This window comes from Lepisosteus oculatus, chromosome 8 (genome assembly GCF_040954835.1).
Source record: "Lepisosteus oculatus isolate fLepOcu1 chromosome 8, fLepOcu1.hap2, whole genome shotgun sequence".
In the NCBI taxonomy this organism is placed as follows: domain Eukaryota; kingdom Metazoa; phylum Chordata; class Actinopteri; order Semionotiformes; family Lepisosteidae; genus Lepisosteus; species Lepisosteus oculatus.
In genome coordinates this window covers 4,594,144-4,614,781 of record NC_090703.1, presented here as the reverse complement: position 1 = coordinate 4,614,781, position 20,638 = coordinate 4,594,144, and the positions used below count along the sequence as shown (strand labels likewise).

At 40.0% G+C, this 20,638-nt stretch overlaps 1 protein-coding gene across 3 annotated transcripts in view; it reads right to left on the bottom strand.

Annotated features, from left to right (window-relative positions):
- Positions 1–696: 696 nt before the first annotated feature.
- Positions 697–20,638, bottom strand: part of mipol1 (mirror-image polydactyly 1) — a 72,428-nt gene continuing 52,486 nt past the window's right edge. For all 3 annotated transcript variants that reach the window (XM_015350581.2, XM_015350582.2, XM_015350583.2), the window contains 3 exons: positions 20,109–20,203; positions 9,865–10,095; positions 697–4,895 (listed from right to left, as the gene is read on the bottom strand). In XM_015350581.2, coding sequence (XP_015206067.2) covers positions 4,829–4,895; positions 9,865–10,095; positions 20,109–20,203 — 393 coding nt within the window. In that variant the 3' untranslated portion in view covers positions 697–4,828. The remainder of the gene's footprint in view (positions 4,896–9,864; positions 10,096–20,108; positions 20,204–20,638) is intronic.

The window sequence follows — 20,638 nt, the reverse complement described above, 5'->3', positions numbered from 1 at the left end:
TTTTCCAACTTAGAAGGCATTTCTCATATCCCCATCAAAAGCCGCGGCTCTTTCTTCAGCCTTATGGACAAAAATTTCGACAACAATGCTGAAACCCTTTTACTTCAAAAGCGGCCATCAGCGAGGCTACCCGTAGACCTTTCTTCTCTATCTTTTCATTCTTAGTTTAAAAAGCCACTACAGGGCCGAGGCGCTTCTAATGCCTTTTGATGGGGATTGAATTCATTATCTCCAATAACACAATTGTGCTTGGCCAACGAAAAGAGCAAAGCCATACCCCTTCAGAATCACAGGCGAAAGAAAGAAGCTTTCAAAGGGTTATGGAGAAGAGGGAGAGAGATCTCTATCCGAAATCAGCTTTAGAAGCAGCTGGTTTTCCATTAAAAATTATACGGAAGAAGTTTATTAGAGCTTTGTGTCTTTCTAATATGCATTGCCTAAATCAGGTTGGTGGTCTCCGTCTTTACTCCGCGCATCGCGTGTTTTGTGTCTTCATTAATCCACTCGCAAAGCTAGAATGAAGCTACAAAACCCAGTCCCAGAAACAGCACGGAGAAAGCAGAAAATAAAAAATGAATATAACAGATTCGTCGACATTAAATAAACTTTTTTTTGGATCAACCTCGAAAAGGAGTCCAGACACAACATTCAAGTAAAATGATCAAAACCACTGAAGTTAGACCCGAAACATTACGCTCATGAAACAGAGGAATAATCCTTTATTTTGCATTTAACAGATTAAAAAACACAATAAAAAAATAAAAAATAATGCTGCTTAACCACATTAGAGAGGCATCATTATGAAACCGGGCGTTTATTTCTTCAACTAATTCACAAATGTATCTTCTTAAATACGTAGGATATTCAAATACTTAAAGGAAAATATATGAAAATATGTATATCATATTTATTTGGAACAACAGAGTTTACTAAAATTTAAAAACACTTCAAAATTGAAGAATAGCCGTTAATATGTTTTAATCAGATCATCATAAAAATGTGACAAAAATGGAGATGCATTTCTTAAAGTGTTAATAAACACGAAGGGTAGAACAGAGGCATTAAAACAACTTGTTTGAAGAGCTGCATTTCCAGGAGTCCAAAACAAATGTGCTGGCAGTGATGTAAAACATCGAAGTCTTAAACGTTAGGAATACAATCACACCATGCAATTTAGTTTAATGAGGTCCAAATGTAACTGTAATCAAACGATTTTGTTATTTTCAATGATTTGTCTCCCTAGCACAATAATAATAATAATCACAGAAGCGAATAGTGATTTTTAAGAAATGGTTGCAATGATCCGGTATCATTTTTTGGAGTTCAGAAAAACTGGTCTGTTTCACAGAACCTCTACAATTGTTGGAGACTGTTTTTCAAGCAGACGTCACAAGCTTAGGTACATATGGATCGGTTGCTATAGCTAAGTTAATGGTAAAGTGTATGTAGTGAATAAATGAATGTATAGATTGGAGTGTATTAAAGAAGAAAAGCCCTGAAAGATCTGGTGTCGTTATAGCAACGGGATCAGCCACGCTTGTCTCTGAAGGCCATTCAGCACTGGGCTGGCGGAACACGTTTTTAATTAAAGCGTATAAAAAGTTGTTTTGTAGTCCTGTCATCATCCGATCGGTTTCAAAACGGGTAATCAGGCTTCTTCTCCTTTTGATAGCCAGATGAGCATGTAACGCAATCTTGTAAGTTTTGGAGAGAAAAAAAACTTTAGCCAAGATGCCCCGTAAGGAGCAAGCGTTCTGAAAACCCACTCAAAGGGACATTTAAGGTAATAACCACACCAGTCATAGTAAAATTATATTAGTAGGGAAGCTACAAAAATACGCAGTTTTAAAAATAGCGTTGTCATTTAAGCTAACCTTTAGCCTTTCACTATAGTTGTCGGACAAAGCAGCTGTGACAATGTATGTAGCACAGGCCGGATTATCTGTCAGAGAAACATACTGTGGGGGACTGTGGGTTTAAAGAAAAGGGACACCCAGGTTGTGCTATCTCCACGGTTACGGTTGGAGGTGGAATCGACAAGCTTGTAATAGTGTCTAGCTTTATTGGATGGGAGGGGAACTCAGCGCCCACTCTCGCCAAGCCCACCCCCTTGTCACCGGACTGGAAGAGACTGTTGGAGCGCTGCGGGCCGGGATGACGGCGAGCTTTCTGCGCCAGAGCCGATCATTAATCATCTCCTCACAGACACCGCCCGAGCCGCCGCTGTTTGAGCGAGGGACGCGGTGGGACCAGCGCGCCACATTAGGGTCACACCTTCAATACCAGAAGGGGAAAGCGTAAAGGATGTGGAAATAATTGTTAAGTATATAAAGTTCTGCAAAGGTCGCTTGATTTCTTCGGCCCTCGCTGTGTTTATAAATTATCAGTATGCAAAGTGGCAACGACAGAGGTCTTTAGGGCCGTAGGTAAAAAGTGGCTTAGAGGGAAGAGACGGCCTGTTTTAGGGGTCAAATCAAAGTTAAGCAACAATGACGGTAAACAGTTATCTGATCTGTATAGCGCTGTGTGTGCACATCTTGGGAACAGAAACCCAATGTTCAGCCTCCCTCCCTGGAATGATTTACAAACCTCAGTAGCTGGTTAGATAATTTGTCTAAAGGGTATAACACTCTGAGTGGGCAATATAGGGAAGAAATACACGCGTAATCCTGAGGAATTATAAAAATACGTGCCAAAACTAATCTTTTCGATGCAGTTCGCACCGAGAAAACGCACTTTTATGAAGGATGATCGTAGCGCACAACAGGAAAGGTTCACTGGGCCTCAACTAAGGGGATGTTTTCAAACTCAGCACTTTCATGGACTTAGCCATCGGCGTTGAACGATTTAGAAATATGTAGCTACCAGTTGTGATGCTGACAAAACTCTCTGCACAACCAATGGGATTCTGGAGAATTTTGAAGTAGAGCTGTGACACTCAGAAAGCAATTTAAGTAACTATAGTCCATATTGATATCGCAGAAAGATCTCTCTAATTCAGATAAAATTGCTCCAACAGTGAGCCCCTGCAATGAATCTCTGGTGGAAAATAAAGGCTTGATCCCACTGTTGTATGCAGTTTTAATGCTGGCCCATAATGCATATGTGAATTCAAATGGAGAATACCCCTGTTACACACTTAACTGGAAAATAAAGGCATGCAAAGAAACTGGAAGGACTGGATAAAAAAAATGGCCATGCTGGAAAATCCCAATTTTCCGATTCCTTCAAGTAGTTACTTAAAGAGACTGGGAATAATGAGATTACCTCAATAACACCTCCAATAAAGTCAGTTAATAAGAGTGCAGAAAATAATTCTTTGGTTTAGATAAATGGGTTATCAGTATGTTGCAGATTTAATATCTTCAGGTTCATTGAGGGATTTTTTCCAATGAACTGTTCCAAATGAGAACATTAAGAGAACTGAACCTTAGATAAATACTGCAGCAGCAGTCAGACAAATTTTATCTTCAATTACATTTTAATAGCTTTCAAAGGCACTATCTGATTAATCAGAAGTTAAGTGTTGCAAATGGTTGTTATCATTTTAGTTACAGCAACGAGCTATAAAATTCGAAGAATACAATCCATCTACAGATGTCAGTCACCTTTTTTTACATAGTTCTTTAAATGGCCTACCATGCTTAACTTTAAAGACTGTTTTCAAAGAGATACATGAAAATAAATACATTCTCAAAGCTTTAGTCCAACAGAGAACTTCATATTTAAACAAGGACCTAAATTAATACATCATACAGAGCACTACTTTGGATATGAAAAGCCTGATACTCCATCACAAGCTTCCTTGCTCGTGTGAAAAGGCTCAGGGCACACAAATAGGCACCAGAAAGCACTGGAACTGCAACTGGTGGACAGGATGCAGTTTTGGTTTAATCCAGAATCCAGGAATGGCAGGATGTAGTAATGGTTTAATTTTGTTTTAACTGCTGTAGTACTGAAAATGAATTTGGAATTGGAACAAAAACATATAAAGACTATGTTTCTTTATTCCAGAATGGTCACTGTACGAACACCATGATAGCCTCATGACAGTGATATACATTCATCATCAGACACCTGAGCTTGGCAGTGCTGGCCTTTTTTCCCTATTTAAAATCTCAATGATCCTCTCGATTGTGGTAAAAACAACAAGAAAAGAACAAACAAAAAATGTCTTGCCGTTAAACAAGAAAGTGAAGCAGGATACTGACAGCCTCTTCACACTATCCTTGCATTCTAACAGATTTACAAAACAGGTTTGACAAACGGATTTACCAGTAATATGAGACACAGTTTGAGTAACTGTATCACTCTCACTTTACAAAAAAGGAAAGACCATCCCTGTAGTGTTGCATCATGCTTCATCCCAATTTGTAATGGTTTCGGTATTTTTGTGGATCTCAACATGTATTCATATAGCAACATTAACAACCAAAATATATTTGTTTAGGTCCAGAAAGCCTAGAAAGACATTACATACACCTGATGTGGTAGAGAGGGTTCATGAACCCCTTCCACTGCTGAATGAGCCATTTCTCCTGTCCCACGCGGATTTTAAAAGGCAATGCATAAAAAGAATAAAACAAAATTAAATAAAATGAAAAGCGTTGCAGATAATGAGTGTTTAAGGAAATACATTTGGCTGAATAACAGCTCAGCAGCAGAGTGGTTAAACATTTATGATTCAGTTTGATCTCTGCTTGGAATGTGGACTGAGTGCACCACTTCTAACAACTGTTTGCCGAGTTAAGGCTTCAGTGTTGACACAGTGTTAAACGCAGCAGCCTGGTCGCCAGATGTGGCCACATCTCCAGACTCGACCTTTCAATCAGATCACTGTCCTGACAGGCCCGGCTCCCACCTTCTTCCTCAGCACATCCACCAGCCGCTCCAACCTGCGCGGAGAGAAGGGAGAAAGATGAGGCGCTGGCTGAAAGGGGCTGTGTCCAGCGGCCACGGCGAGACAGTGCGGTCGTGTCACCCTCACAGACGGGAGCACGGGCTGGGGAAGCGGGGAGGAAAGAAATCTCGCACATCCTTACTGAAGGCAGGAAGAGCCCAGGTCTTGGATAGCTGGACCAGTTTTGTTTTCAGACTCCAAAAACACTCCAGTACCGTACTGAACCTGTGCATTCAGTAAAGAACTCCCAGATTAGCGCACACAGGTGTGGTTTCCTGACAGTAATCAAATCCATGCTTATCCAGTGAGATACAGGAATGTGACTGTGGGCAGAAGGTAAATCCCACTAATGACAGGTGAGGCTGGACACTCTCTTGCCATGATTTCAGCAGCCCTTTACAACTCAAGTGCTTCAGCAGAAAACCGGAGCGTTAGGGGTACCGACGTCTCTGAATTGCAGAAAACCAAATTATTCTTGAACCGAAACTAGAATTCTTTCTCTACCTCAGATACTTAAAAAATGCAATGTTTATTTTCAAGTCTTAACAAGTCATTATTTTGATACTCGACCTTGTGTGTAGAAATCCTTGATTTTTACATCTTTGAACTAAGGAATGGTAACAAATAATAACCATTCAAATAAAACATTTTCCATACAAATAATGGTTTTCAAATCATCATATCTAGAATGTCTGAAAATAAAGCATTTGTTTTCTTTTTAAAGGATTATAAAATGGAAAAATGACTAATTCTATCCACACAAAAATGACATTATTCAAAACTGCTTCTTCAGGATATGACAAACCGAACTCAATAACAATGATGAAGTCTATTATGTGGTGTGTTAACTACATCCGCCATCCTGAACTTGTTCATGTTAATATAAGGGAAGGGCTTCTGCCTTGGAGGATCGGGAATCTAATGTGGGGGATTAAGTGTGTGGAATGGAGAACTGAGGCCGCCCTGACATATGATTAATTTAGAAAATTACAAAGATTTTTGATTAAGTGGTTGATGAGAACTATTCTATTGGTAATTCTTCCATTTGCTCAGTGTACTTGGTCATAAATGCAAAATTTTGTAACCATTAACAATGATAGAAATTCCTTTCTTGCCTCTGATGCTTAACTTTAAATTAACATACCAAAATTCAGCATTTCATGTACATGGAGAAATGCCTTATTCTGATCTCCTGTGAATCGCCTGCAGTCATGGTTCTATTTGCGAGGTACATGTATATACCAGTATTTCTAGATGTAGACAAACCTTCAGTGCATCAGCACGTATACAACATTTAAGGTAATTATAATGTAGATTCATAAAACAGAAGAAATCATATACAGTATAACTGTTTGACCATGAAACTAACAACATACTAATTTGTATTAAGATACAACCTACTAATTTCAATTAGACAATTATAACCTTGTGGGTTTTTATATGAATATAAAGACCACTGCATTTGCAGCCTTTGAAAAGCTCCTTGCGGCGCACATCCAGTTCCAGCAGGTAATCAGACTGTGTTCTGCGCTGCCTTCCCATAGTGGCCATCCAGAACTCCTCTGACCCGCGCGTCCACTGACAGTTTGCTTACAGCTGCTTCGGAGCAGACGGCAGTTTGTGTATTACAACTTGGTTATATTGATTTATCAGTAACAAAATATACTGTGCATACAGAGGTAAGCGAGAAAAGGTAGCTCTAGTGGTAGTACTGTATAACCTCAGCTTGTTGTTGAATACTTCAGGACTAAATCAGAAAGTTGGCACAGGCCAGAGAAACGTGGCAGAAAAGACTAATATTTAGTAAGGTCACTAACGCTAAATAAACAGGGCTCGGAACAATAGAGGGAGAAAAACTTTGTCTCTAATTGATGAGCGCTGCAGCTCCTTTATAGATGGCGTGTATTCATGAGGCATTTGGTCATGTTTGACCAAATTACGAAAGACACATTTTAAAGCACAGGTGCCAAAGGTGTGTCTGTACTGCTTGGGGGATTTGAAAAATATTATTTACAGATGCATTAAAACCAAAACATGCACGTCAAGGAAAAGCCCGCAAAACATATAAATCCCAATTCAGATACTGGATACTGAAAAATCAACAACTATATCTTGAATGACACCAAGTAAACACAGATATCATATTAAAGCTAAACAGTGTCACATTTTACAGATGTTAGGTTACATTAGTGCTTATGTTGACCTTGTAAAACATTTTTCAGGTATGATTCCTTGTGCAAAAACTAAATGTTGTTCTTTAAATGCAAACATATTAAAGCCATCTTGAGTTTAAGTTAGCGAACACATTTCAATAATTACAGTTTAACTTACAGTTAATAATGCAATAATACAAAACAGTATATTCAGATATCCTGAGCAAGGCATACAAATATGGTGGATGTATGTACTGCTTATGTAGAAAATACTTAATGGAAACAGAAAATACACTAACAAGGACAGAAAAAGAGCTAATTAAAGCAAAAACTTTTTTTTAACTGTGGGGCATCTATGGAAATTGTCAGTAACGGAGCTGGATAGTTTTTCCGACTTTGTTACCTTCACATATTAGTTAAAGAAATACTGAAATAAAACTGCAGTGTCTTGAGGTGCCCATCTGCAGCCTGTGAACTGATGAAAAGGGCTTTGTGTTTTTTCATGGCCAAGTTTGATTCTTTCAGTCATTAGACATTCTGCTCAGAGCCCATCAATGGAGCTGCCCTCTTGCACCGACGTGTTAAATTCCCTTCTCCTGCAGGTTTCCTCTGCCAGCAACACTACAGAAAGGCAGCTTGATCCCGGCCACATTCTTCTCACAGCTGTGCGAAGAGAAGTGTCAGAGCGTCTTCCCAAAACCCATACGCGTCTCTCGCTACAAGCCTGTCTGCCGGTCACCTTGCGCTCTGGTGCGAGTATTCCATATTCATTCCCATTCCTCTTGCCCGTTTCCCTGCTGTTTCTGGGAAAGGTTAGCCCTGTAACCCAGCCCAGGGTGCAGCTCAATCCCACACAACAGACTTGCACGACAAGCCGTGGTTAACGTTCCGATATTTTACGTTCACAGAAATGGCACCTTCTTGCCCACATCAGGCATATTTCTAACGCGCTGGCAAACACCACTGACCCTCCTCGTATCTCCCCAGAGAAGGGCTCTGGCCCTGTTGCTTGGATTCGTCTGTTCCTGTAGACACACTAGCGCAGAGAAGCACATCTGCATCATCTAGTACCATTTTGGTCCCAGCACACTGCTCTACTGATAATTCAACAACTAAGTGACCACACAGACTGAAGAGCGTGCCAGGTACGAAACTGGAATATATTTTTTTCCTCCAGAAGGGTGAATTCTATTCAGAGCATGTTTGCTTCGTTACCTCTCACCCTGTAAGTGCCTTTTGCCACAAATCAACAATACAAGTTAACAAATATGTTATTTGATATACTAAGTGATCCTTTTCTGGTAAAATACATTTCTCAGCATGTGGCACGTCTCAAAGCAAAGTAGCCACTGCTTTGAAAGAACGCTCTGGAGGCATTGTTGCTTTTAGCATTTAGTGGGGGGAGAAAAAAAACGAAGGCCTTTGAAGCAAAATGAAATGCTTCTAAAGAGTCCTTTAAGTACAATACCGAAACTCTGCTTTTTATCCTGAACCTGGGGGAAAGTCTTCCCAGAGCCCTACGATGCTCGCCTCCCATCCGCTAATTCATCCTGCAAACAGATCAAGCAGTCGAGTTGGTGCAAAAGTCTGTTTGCTTTCTGCTAAGAACCTCTGTGTGACTCTTTCGAGGCTGCAGCAATACATCTGGGAGGACTGCCCAGACGGTGCGCCATCATCAGCATGGAGACCGCCCGCAAAATTTACATTTTCTTTTCTTTTTAATTGCGTGACTTTTCTGATTTTTAATCGGAGGTGGGGGGCGTGGGGAGCATCTGAGAGAAGGCGTAACGGCTTTTTGTCAGCAAATATCAACTGCCGGGGCTCTCTGAAACCACAACTGCACTCGACTTCTGAAAGGGCTCTGAAAGAAAGGAGCCTTCATTATTCACTTACATTGGCAAAACAAATTCACACTGATCCAAAGTCTAAATTTGGTCATTCTTATAAATGATACTTGTTATCTTGTTAAGAAGTGAATGAGTTTTTAGAAGACCGAGAAAGTTACACAGTTCCCTATATTAAAATTCGCACTACATTCTCATATTTTGAACTGATCAAGCCATCTGTAGATCTGAAAGTCCAATTTCCTCCACAGCTGAATTGCAATTAAAAGTTATTTAAAAGCTCAGAAAGCAAACTGACTCAAAAGAGAAGAGGGAAGAGCAGTGCACCTCAGGTGTAGGAGAATTCCAAACGAGGAGAAACAAGTGTGTACAGAAATGTACCTGAGCAGTGGAAAACCAATCAATGCAAGATGAGAACTTTCCTGGGAAGGAGACATATAGAAGGACACAGCAAATTGAGATCACCGAGACCCAGGGAAGCCCTCTGCATAACACACTTCCCCGAGAATCATTAACAATAGCTGAATGCATCTGTTTAGATAGGCTGCCACTGACTGTGATGTTGCCACTGCTTTGTGGCGATTCTTCCAGATGAACACTTTCCCAGTTAGTCAAAGAAGGATTGCACTGCCCAGGGATGTTGCTCTTCTTGATGCTTAGCTGCATGTCAGCTCAATATGGCAACTGCAACTCTCAAACCAATGTATTGGCATAGAAGGTTGATAAAAGCTCAAACAGAGCTGTGCAACCATGACTGTAAAAGTCAGAAAAAAGAGAAGAACGGGGAGAACAATAGCCAGGCTTGTGAACAGCACAGAACAGGCTCTCGTTCTTAACACGGCTGCTTGATGGAAGAATTCAATAGGGTTAGAGAAGACAAAAAAGAAGAGAAGAAACAAAACCAACAAAAACACACCATCTCTTATCAGCTAATCCTTTCAAAGGGGAGACAAAGCCAGGAACTCACTTTTGAACTTTTTCGTGAGCCTCTCTCTGGGCCTCCTGCGCTTGCAGGAGCTGGGCCTCCATGTTTGCCTGCTCGGCCAGAGCGAGCTGCAGCTGGGCCAGGAGCTGGTCGCTGTGGAGACCGGCCAGGGACACCACACCCTCCTGGGAGCGCAGGGCCTCTTCGTAAGAGCCGAGCGCGGAGCCCAACTGCTCCCTCAGGCTGGCCTCCTGTGACAGCGACTTGTGCAAACTGGAGGGGAAGTCAAGGGAAAAATAACTGCCTGGTAAAACAGCTATTAGGAAACACACTCACCTGAAATAAGCAAGAGAAAAGATCTGAAATGAGTGAAGAAATAACATTTGGGTCTCAATTACCTTTTACCTTTCTATTGTTTTAAACCTTAAGTGTGCAACTACCTTCACCACTAAATAACCATCATGAAACTCTTACATCATTGAACATGACTTCTCCTAAGGTCTGAGTGAATCAGAAGCTCTGGCAAGCTTTCCCTCAGGGGTTGTAAACTTCTTACAGGACCAATAAAATGCCTGTCCTACAACAGGAACATGAGGATGCTCTGAGAAAGAGGATTCTATTAATTACTCACAGATGTGAAGCAGAAGACTAGAGGTTTTATTTTGTTGTCAATTTCCATAACAATGACCTCTTAGGGCTGTAAGTCCTGTGTGTTAACAGAGGTTGTACTGTCTGTGACAGTGGGTGGCTCAGAGGTCACAGCACCCTTACAGAGAAGAGACTCAAGTACCTGGGATGCTGTACCTTCACAGCCAAACTGTATGAGTGAGCAGGGTCACTGTGTGCCAGATTGCCTGTACCCCACCACTGTTACGTATTTACAGACTGATTACAAAAAATGCTAAAACTACAAATGGCTATTGTACATGATCTCCAGATATGTAAGGTCAGAAGATAATGGTAAAAATTCTGCATGCTGACAAGACTGCAAAAACATATAATTAAACTGAAATAATATGAGCATGTGGTGACTCAGAAGATGTATGTGTGGTTGTAAGAGTTGACATATTTTAGCAGTGACACAACAAAGTGTAGCGCAGCCAAAGAAAATGTAAGGAGCTGGCCGTGCAGCTGGCCTGAAGCAGAATTAGAAAGTTTATGAGAAGAAACACGAGGGCCTGTGCTGAAATTTCCATCAGAGTCCTGAGACAGGTGTGCTTGCAGAGTACACCTGCTCCCTCTCGCTAGTCTGATTTGCTCTAATGTTATCGGTGTCATTTGTGTTCTGGGGTCGTACAGCGAAGTGGAGGTCCACCCATGCTGCACCTGTGCTCTTGGGGTCCTGGGTTCGATTATCTCCAGCTGATCCACTTCCCTCCCATCTGCATGTGTGTGTCCTGCGATGAACTGGCGTCCTGTCCAGATCGTATTTCCACCCTCTGCCCTGTGTTTCTTTGACAGGCTAAGTGTTGCTGTTTTCCTTCACACCAACCACTGTCTTTCTGATAAGCGGATTCGGATAATGGATCCTTTTCTCTGACGGCTGATTAAAAGCTGGAGTCACAGCAACTTAACTTTCTTTGCATGACAGACGATTGTAAGGATTAATTTAAAAAGGGGATCAAGATGATTTGTACTTTGTTATTTTGTTTTTAATAACAGTAAATTCCTCAAATCTCCTTGCTTGGTGCATGTAGCGAGAGTGATCTCAGCCTTTGGAAAAGTGTCACTAGAGGTGTTGATTCACATGCCCAGCTCTCGCAGCCGAGCAGCCCCATGTTGACACATTTGATGTGAATGACCAGTTTTATACACTAACAGAAAATGGATTGACCTTAACAATGAAAGCAAGCACTAAGTTTACCTATCTATGTGAAATGTCACTCTGTATCAACAGCCTATATCAATAGACAAGTTTAATATTCTAACGGAATGTCAGTACAAGAAACAATATCAGGAAGTAATAATGCAGCAGAATGTCAACGGAATACATTACCATACAGCTTGACTTAATGTGCAAAATTGACTGAAACCTGGCTGTGTATATTAGATAGGTGCTCTTCGGGGCACAGCTTGAGAACCTACTTTCAAATGAACTAAATGCTGTTCCCAATAAGGAATAACTACTGATCCATTAACCTCAACAGATATGACCCTCCCTCCTAAACTGCTGCTTAGACTACCTATCAAAGCGTCCCCAGGACAGAAAGAAACACTGGACATAATGAACACAACTGTGCAAGAAAATAATGCTTACAGCAAATAACAAAACAGAAACAGACATCCAGTGTCTTACTGCTATCTACATATTTGACCTAAAACCGATCACTTAAGCATTCTATTCATTACAAGGCTTTAAAAACAAACGCCAGCACATTTCTATTCACACAGGTGTGTGATGAATATGGAGTGATCACAGAGGAGGTCAGAGCTCCACCTTTCTGGGCGAGCTCTTTCAAAACAAACAGCTCACACAGGATCGATCATCCCTGAGTGAGAAGACTGAAACAACACTGCAAGGAATTCAACAATTAGGAGTGATCTGGCTCCCTGGTATTAACCAGGCATGCTGCTACAGGTGCTCCACAGGACCTGACCTTGAAAGTTAAATTGAAAAAAATGCTCATTAAAATGACTAAATATGCATCTTAAAAAAACAATATGTATTCTTGACTCGTTTAAACAAAGATACATTTTATATTTTAATAAAAAATGTCAGTAACTGACTTAACCTCAGCTACTAAGAGGAAATATTTTCAGATGTGTTTCTGATGTGAAGTAATTTAAGAAAATGAAAATGAATATAATCCTCACGTTTTCTTTACATAAACAAACCTCTAGAATTTATTTGCATTGCCTTTACTTGTAAAAAATATAAATCTGTCCTAAAGTGAGCCACCCATAAAAGCATATATTACACTTGCACAATAACAAAAAGAGAGTTTGTTTTAAAAAAAAGGCTCTCCTTCCCACCAAAATGCAATATTTAATTATTAACCTCTCGGCACAGGAAAGAACTTAATGTCATTCTCAAAAAGTAATTGAAGTACAGCAATAAAATGGAAATAACTCAATATTAAAGAAAAGAAGAGCTGGGAAGGGAGCTATCGCTGGGGAGACAATAAGACGAAGGTTTTCATTTTCACCTGCTAAGGAGAAGCTCTGTGCCATTTTAAATGCTTTATGTTCATTTGCGTACCGTGTTCCTCAGTCTGTAACAGTTTTAATTATAAAAGCACAACAACTGTCCACACCTCAGCCTGTCAATCCACTCAGTTCATGTCCTGTAAACATCTCTAGTGAGGTCACTTTCTTAAATCTTCACCTTAACAAGTCAAATGAACATGAGACTGCATGACTATACATACTCTCACTGTAAACACTACATCAACTATCATTCATTGCTACACCATCAAAGCAAGGCAAGCTGGAAGGCTTCATATATTAAAGCAAAAAAATGCAAATATTTAGTCTAGGAGGGCTGTTTTCTAAAAACATGCTATTTCAGTTTTGGTTGTTTTTCCCTCAACAACAACTAAAACAATCCTATATTTCTGTGCATTAAAATATTACGACAGGGCACTTCCACCTTCATGTATACATGGTTGTGTTGAGACTGCCATACCTGGATTGCAGAACAAACAAAAGCTAGCTTTCAAACACTCAGAGTATGTAGGAGGCAAAATTCAAGATAAGCAACTGATTTTATTTAAAAACTGGTAAGAATTCTGGAATAGTCAATATCTTGACTTCTTATGTATAAAACCTTCAGGGACCAATTTCAGAAACTACACCGTCCACATCTTTGTTACATATCCTATTCCTATTTTCTTTACAAATAGTTTGAAATGGTCATATTGAGCGTCTTTGCTGTCCAGAGTTGTGTTTTTGCAAAAGTATTTGTGGTGTTTATTCTTTTCTTAAGACAGGTAGTGAGGTTTTTATAAAAACACGGCAGTAAAATGAGTTATATAGCCAGGCAGCAATAGAAGATCAACTGCTCTGTAAAGCAAACAGAAATAATTAATGAATCAGCTTTTCCCTAATGGGGAGCTCCATGCTGTAGTAACAGTAAGCTCTGTGTTAATTAGAAGCCATGCATTTTGATAACAATGCCTTTTTAACTGCAGGTCTGCCTGTGTTGTGCACAGCGGGCAGACATGAAAAGACTTGGTGCTTTGGGCTGAGGCCATTCACCATTTATTTACATCTTTAAGTAATTATGTTTGCAGTGCTTTAAAAATCATATGAGCCATTCTGGAACACCACAGATTTTAATTAATTGAAAAGGAAGTGGAGATGTTCGCATTTTTTTCCTTTCTTTTTTTTTTGAGCAAAAGGAAATCAATTCTGATCTGATATTGATAGCCATAGAGTGATGTAACCTGTGTGCTTTGTTTAATTAAATGCAAACATGCTGGGTACTAAAGTCCAGAGGCAGTGACAACAAGGGCTGAAGAGGATTGCTTAACTATGGATTATCTTATCTGGTCACCCCCACCAAACACACACCCTTTACCAGTTATCTGTACAAACCAATCCACAGACAGAATTCAATAGAAAGTACTTCAATTTCAGTCATTTTGAAATAAAAAGAAGTGGTATAAATGCTAAACCGAATAAAAAGTAAAACAGTTACACAGATGCTAAAAAAGCAAACATACAAAGCACTCCGTGAACATTTGGATATTTCAAAGGAAGACAGCGTGTCAGCCCTAAATGCTCTAGTAAACCATAGGAGAAAGGAAAGTCTGGGTATTACAACTCTGGCCAGACTACAGACATGAGGCACACCAGACGGACGGCCATACCATATATTAAGATTGCTGAGCTCAGTAACACATATTGAAGTGTAATGTTGGCTACAAAGCAAGGGATACCACCACAGAGTGTGGTCTTTTAAGAACAACCAAGAGTGCTTTCAGACTTACAGCTGGGCTATGTTCTTGGGTCAAGTCCTTTTTCTCTTTCTCTTCATATGTTTGTGTGTGTGTGTGTTTCATGAAATGGGCCACATGAAGTGCAGTATGAAAAGCATCAAGTTACTCATTAACCATGTGCATCAGATAGCTAATCAATGGTGCTGGATGGAGAAGGAATCATAACCAACTGCCCTCTAATTTTGAAAAGCAAAGTCTTGGTTAATATTTAATAGCTGTAGAGGCGTGTGTTATCAAACCGGTATGTAAAAGGACCCTTTAATAGAGACTTATCTCCTTCTGCTCTAAATAAATAAGCGGCAGTCACTACAGAATGGCACTGAGTCACACTGTGCTCACACCACAGATTCTCATAATGAAGCTGCCTACAGAACCTATTACTGCCAATTCACAAACCTGCTGATAACATGTCCGGTGCATTCATACTACCGCATCTAGCACTACAGAAATATTATTCTCCTCTGGAAAAACACCCATCAGAAACATTCTGGTTCAGAAAGCCCTAGGAGAAAAGTGGAGCATGCTTTTAAATTATGATAATAATGCAACACAACAGTGTAAACATAACCATGTTAGTGACTAGAGACCTATCATGCACTTTATACGGAATATTTACTGGTTTAGAGTGGCTATACTGTGCATGTACTGCACACATTCTGAACGTGTGAATCTGTGGTAGTTGCCAGGATTTAGTGGGCAGTGCGGACATCCTTAAGCGCTTTTAGGTTCTTTCCTTTTATTACTTCTTTATGCAGAACTATCAGCTGTGAAGGCTCTGAACAAATCCTTTTTTTAACATGAACTGAAATCTGTAAGTACTGTACCCTGCCTCTGACAAAGTGCGTGATGAGGTCCAACCCCTACTTAACTTATACTTTACAGAAATACAAAGATTTTAAAAGTGGTTCCAGAACATCGCAAGCACATCTTGAACAGCTAGAATACTGGTACAGAGTAAGAGGGCTATTTTGAACTCAGTTTTGAAATGAAGAGACCAATCATCTTCATATACAGTATGAAGTAGTTGCTCCCTCTCATCACTGATTTTACGGATTTAGAATAAATTCTTTTATGAAAGAGTAACGCCCCAATATCGCCATAGCCCAGGAAAAACAGAGGAGAGCCTCTGGGGATATATTACCAACACAGTAATAGAAAATTACTTCCTTGTGTCTGAAGGAACCCATTTAAACATTACATAAAAATCTTAAAATAGCACTTAAAAAGTGCTAGATAAGCTCCAAGACTGAATGGGTTCCTGGAAAGTTGTGCACTGTGTTTCTCATTTTCTCATTTTGCAACATTATTGTTGGAGAACTGAGCAAACAATTTAATGCAACCTGACAGGACATCCCAGTATAATATAGACAAAATTGTTTAAGAGCAATTCTACATTTAAAGAGAAGCAAATACCACAATGCCACAGCCTTTACTTGAAGAAATGACAACTGTCTTAAGGTGTTAAAATGAGGTCTAGTCTACTCTGTGAACATTACAGATCCCACAGGACTCTTTGAAAGCAAGAACTGGGTGTTAATAAAACCCTTGTTTGGCCTATTTCCCTCGGCCCTGGCTAACTGTCAAGCAAAGCTCCAGCTCCATCACTGGGTCCATCCAACAAAAATATATTCAAATAAAAACTCATTCCAATAACGGTTTCCCCACGGCTGGCCGTTCACTTCCAACACACCACTCCCACCAACACTTGCGTTATTCAAAAATCTTTCACTTAACACCGTGTGCACATCTCAAACATTCAGGACCTGATCCGAGTAAGCTGGTGACTATAAATTCAGTTCACTTAAAATAAAACAAAGCTATGTCTGGTGGGCAAGCACATCCTCTGTGTGTTGCCGAACGCTCCCAATTATCCAGAGAAGATCCAGCTCATATTCCTGCTGATAGCTTTGCTCAACTCCCACTTTCCACACAATGCAAATTTTGTGAATACAATGTCTGTGTTCACAACGAAACCTTAGGGGGAGGGGGAAATTGAAGCCAGGAATGTCATTATTCAAAGAGCTTTAACTTCAAAGACTTTTATTGGTTTTACAAACAAAAAAAAGCTACATACAGTATAGGAAACTGAAGGAGGAAAAAAAATCCAGATTTATGCAAATGTTAAGTCTCTATCAAGAAACCTTGCGAAACAGGACACAGTAAGCCAAACCCACAATGCAGGTTTTGGAAGTGAGCTTATATGATGAAATCAGTCTAACTGGACTTCTGCAGCAAACCTGAGACCTTGATTCCTTGTTATAATGGGAAAGGGAAAAAATAAATCACTGTTTAATACAGGCCTAAACAAAAAATTAATTCATCTTTAAAATCATACAGTGAGGTGCTCTTGCTCAGAAGACTTACAATCGATTGTCTGAACAACAGACATTGATTGTGCCCCTAATTCTTGTGTGATACAGCTCTTTCCAGGGGTGTGCTTCAAATTCGAGTCACCCCTGGTGTTATGATAGCAACGAAGAGCGACAAGGCCCAGAAACAAACACTCTAAGCTGCTTTTCTAGTTCAATCCGTGTCAGAGCAACTGCAGTCAATGAATTCAGGAAAGAATTCCAAAGCCCCTCACAATTTACAATTACGGTTGCTTAGAATAGCCTCAAAAAAGACCACCAACACCACAGGCTCAGTTCGCAGCAGGGTGTGAGAGTGACATTGTTCCGAGGTGAAATAAAAAGGTGGAGGCCAATTAAAAACCACAATGTGCTAACCTCTTTGAGGCTTTTTACAGATGCACAATAATGAATTATTCTGGTATGAGACCATTAGTATCCCATTACCTACAAAACCACCTACCTTCATTCGACCAAACTTGCTATCTTGCACGCACAACATAAGCACAGTGTCATTTATTCTGTTTTCTGAGACAAAGCAAATCACATTTTTAATTATAAGAGCATTAAATAACATACAGTGTACAAGATTTCAGTTTTCATAACATAATTCTAAGGAAAAAAAAACATTCTCTTGGCCTTTACACCCTTTTTAGAAATACATACAGAGAAGCATCTTATAACTCATTTAACTAATTTAAATCTACAGCATATCTAGAGGAGGGAAGCTTTCAGCATGTTAAAATGTAGTGACTCAGAAGAGCACAGCAATTACAAAGCTCTCTGCATATTTCCTGTGTCTAATGTCTAAAGTAGCTGAACAGGCAGCAGATGACAGCACAGAAGAGCCTGGGAGATTTTTACACTCGGGGAACTCAGTCTAGGACTGAGGCTCACAGTGGCCACAGCCCACGTTCATCTCCTGGTGAAGATGAAATCTCACCTTGTTAGTGTGGGTACGTCTGGAAATGTATGCTTAGACCTAAAAACTGTTTCTTTCAGTTAATATTCTTTTTCTCTCAAATTAATTATCTAGACTTCTTTCGACTAACAAAGCACTGAAATGAGTAACCTTGTGTGATTAAAAAGAGGCAAGGCAGCTGTTTTTGAGGTTTACGTCAATGATCCACTAAGTCCTGTGCTGGACTCATGCAACACATATAGCACTGACAGTAAGATTGCATGCGTATCTGCAAAAAAAACAGTCAAAAAGCCACTGTCCTAAAAAATGTTCAGTTTTAATTACCTGACACAAAAAAGGCAGTAGTTCATCATAAAAATGCAAAATTTAATTTCACAACAAAGCACAAAACATTTAAAGGAGGAAAACCGACTTATACCTTTGATATTTGGGAATTACACTGGCTTGCCAACTTTGATTTGAGTAACTATATTATCCCGGTTGTATTAGTTTGATAAAACTGAGATTTGATTACATTCAGTTTGTGGAATATATGGAAAAAATGAGCTAATGCTCCCAAATCACATTTGGACACTCTTAAATCAGTTACCACTCTGCATACCACAAGCTGGGGACACTATACCTCAAATTCTTTACTCAGTGAACCCAAAGTAAAATAATAGTTACAGTGACATGCCACAATCATGATATTCTCGATAAATAGGATGCTTAGACTTTTAATTAGACAAATTATTCATATGCGCTTCTGGGTTTTAAGCCTCTGTGCATCTCTGCCCCTCCAGTACTTAAGGAATTTATAAAATTGCTCCACAGATTATAATTCTAGATGCTCCATGAGCATGCACAAAATGTGCAGAGACTCACACTAAGTGGAGCTATGGAAAGCACAAACTTAAAAGGAGGATGGGAGAAGTTATTACTTTCCAACACACTGTTTATTCCAGTGCTGACGGGTTTGAGACCTATACTACACGTGTTCTTGTTTCTGAACAATTTTATTCACAGACACTTGTACCAAAAAATATTCTGAAGAAAGATGCAGGAGTCATTCACTGGTCAATATTTGCCCTGTACAACACTTCTGTTAGATTTGATCTTGTGGAGTTCTGCTTCCGTTTTGCCTTGTGACACCTTTACAAACCCCCCATAGCCGAGTTGGTGCTTGGCTGTGTTTTTATTTTAATTATTTTGGTCAGCCATTGCGATTTGATCTTTAAAGTTACATAGTAGCTGCATCATATACAGTATGGTATGACAATACTTTATTACCTGATTCCTCAGAAATTTGTTTTGCAACCAAGCTGCCATGTTTTACACACAGAGACTTACAAAAAAGGTATGAAAAGTGCACAAACAATACATCATAAATACATATTACATTACAGAAAATACATCAATCCATACATGGTCCTTATGCACCACTCCTACAGGAATCTCCACAATTTACCAGAACCTGTAAGCTTACTCCCCCAGAATCACTCTAAGTCCTTTAAACTGCATATTACCCCTTCATTTTTCACATAACCTCTGACTGTACTTGCCCATAACCAACACTCATTGATTGACTAAGTAGTTTGATTGAATGTGAGATAAAAGAAATTTCTCATTTATGTCTGCATTTTGGGACTCCATAATGTCTATTTGAAAGCATCAGTGGGCATTCTTCATGCAGAACATGCAAGGGATCAGAGGAGATAGTAACCGCCTGTCTCCACATACTCTTAATGTAAGCAGAACTAACTTACAGAACTAACACATCGTAACACCTTCCACCTGTAAGAGCAAGTAAGACTACAGCGACCACTAGAAACCTGGATTTTGATTGGCCTGCAGGCAATCACCTGTTATTATTGGTTTTCCTTGTATTTGGTTGTCAAGGTTTCATCAGCCAGAGGTGCATCAGCTTTGCTCGAGCATTATTCCAGGGTAAGGGCGTTTAGCACAGAACCTGAGGCGTGAAAGCCAGACGGCTCTAGAGGCCTGCCTTTTTTCAAAAAACCTAATTCACGGACGGAAGCAAATCTGTTTCTTTACCAACACCGGCGGAAGCACTGCCACCAAAAAAACAAGATGTACCTGTAGTACACACGCAGGGTCTGAATTTCTTCTTCTAGTTTTCTACTGTGCTCCAGAGCACGGTCTCTTTCCTTCTGGGCGAGCTCCAGATCAGCCTGTGAGAGAAAACAAAAAACGATCTGTACAGCTACAGTGCACGACAGCAATGAAATATACCAGGACTGTGCGATGCTAATTCTAGGTCTCTGAAGGAGAATTTTATTCATGCATTTTAGGAAAGAACATAATTCTGCTCCTCAACTTCATGGCATGCCTGCCTTTAACTCATAGGCCAGGGGGATTAAAAATCATCTTGTGTGTGTTCTCTGTCCCCCACCCATAAAAACAACCTTCCACACCAGATCATAACCATGTTATGGAACTGCAGGCAAACCTGCTCAGACAGACTCTTCTACACCAGACTCCACACAACACAATTCGCAAGGCGGGGACTGTGAGAAGCACAACAGCTTATTCTAAACACAAGAACCCAATTGTCGAATCATTGCCTTGTATGTTATGATGCAGAGGTGATCAGCACCTTTTTCTTC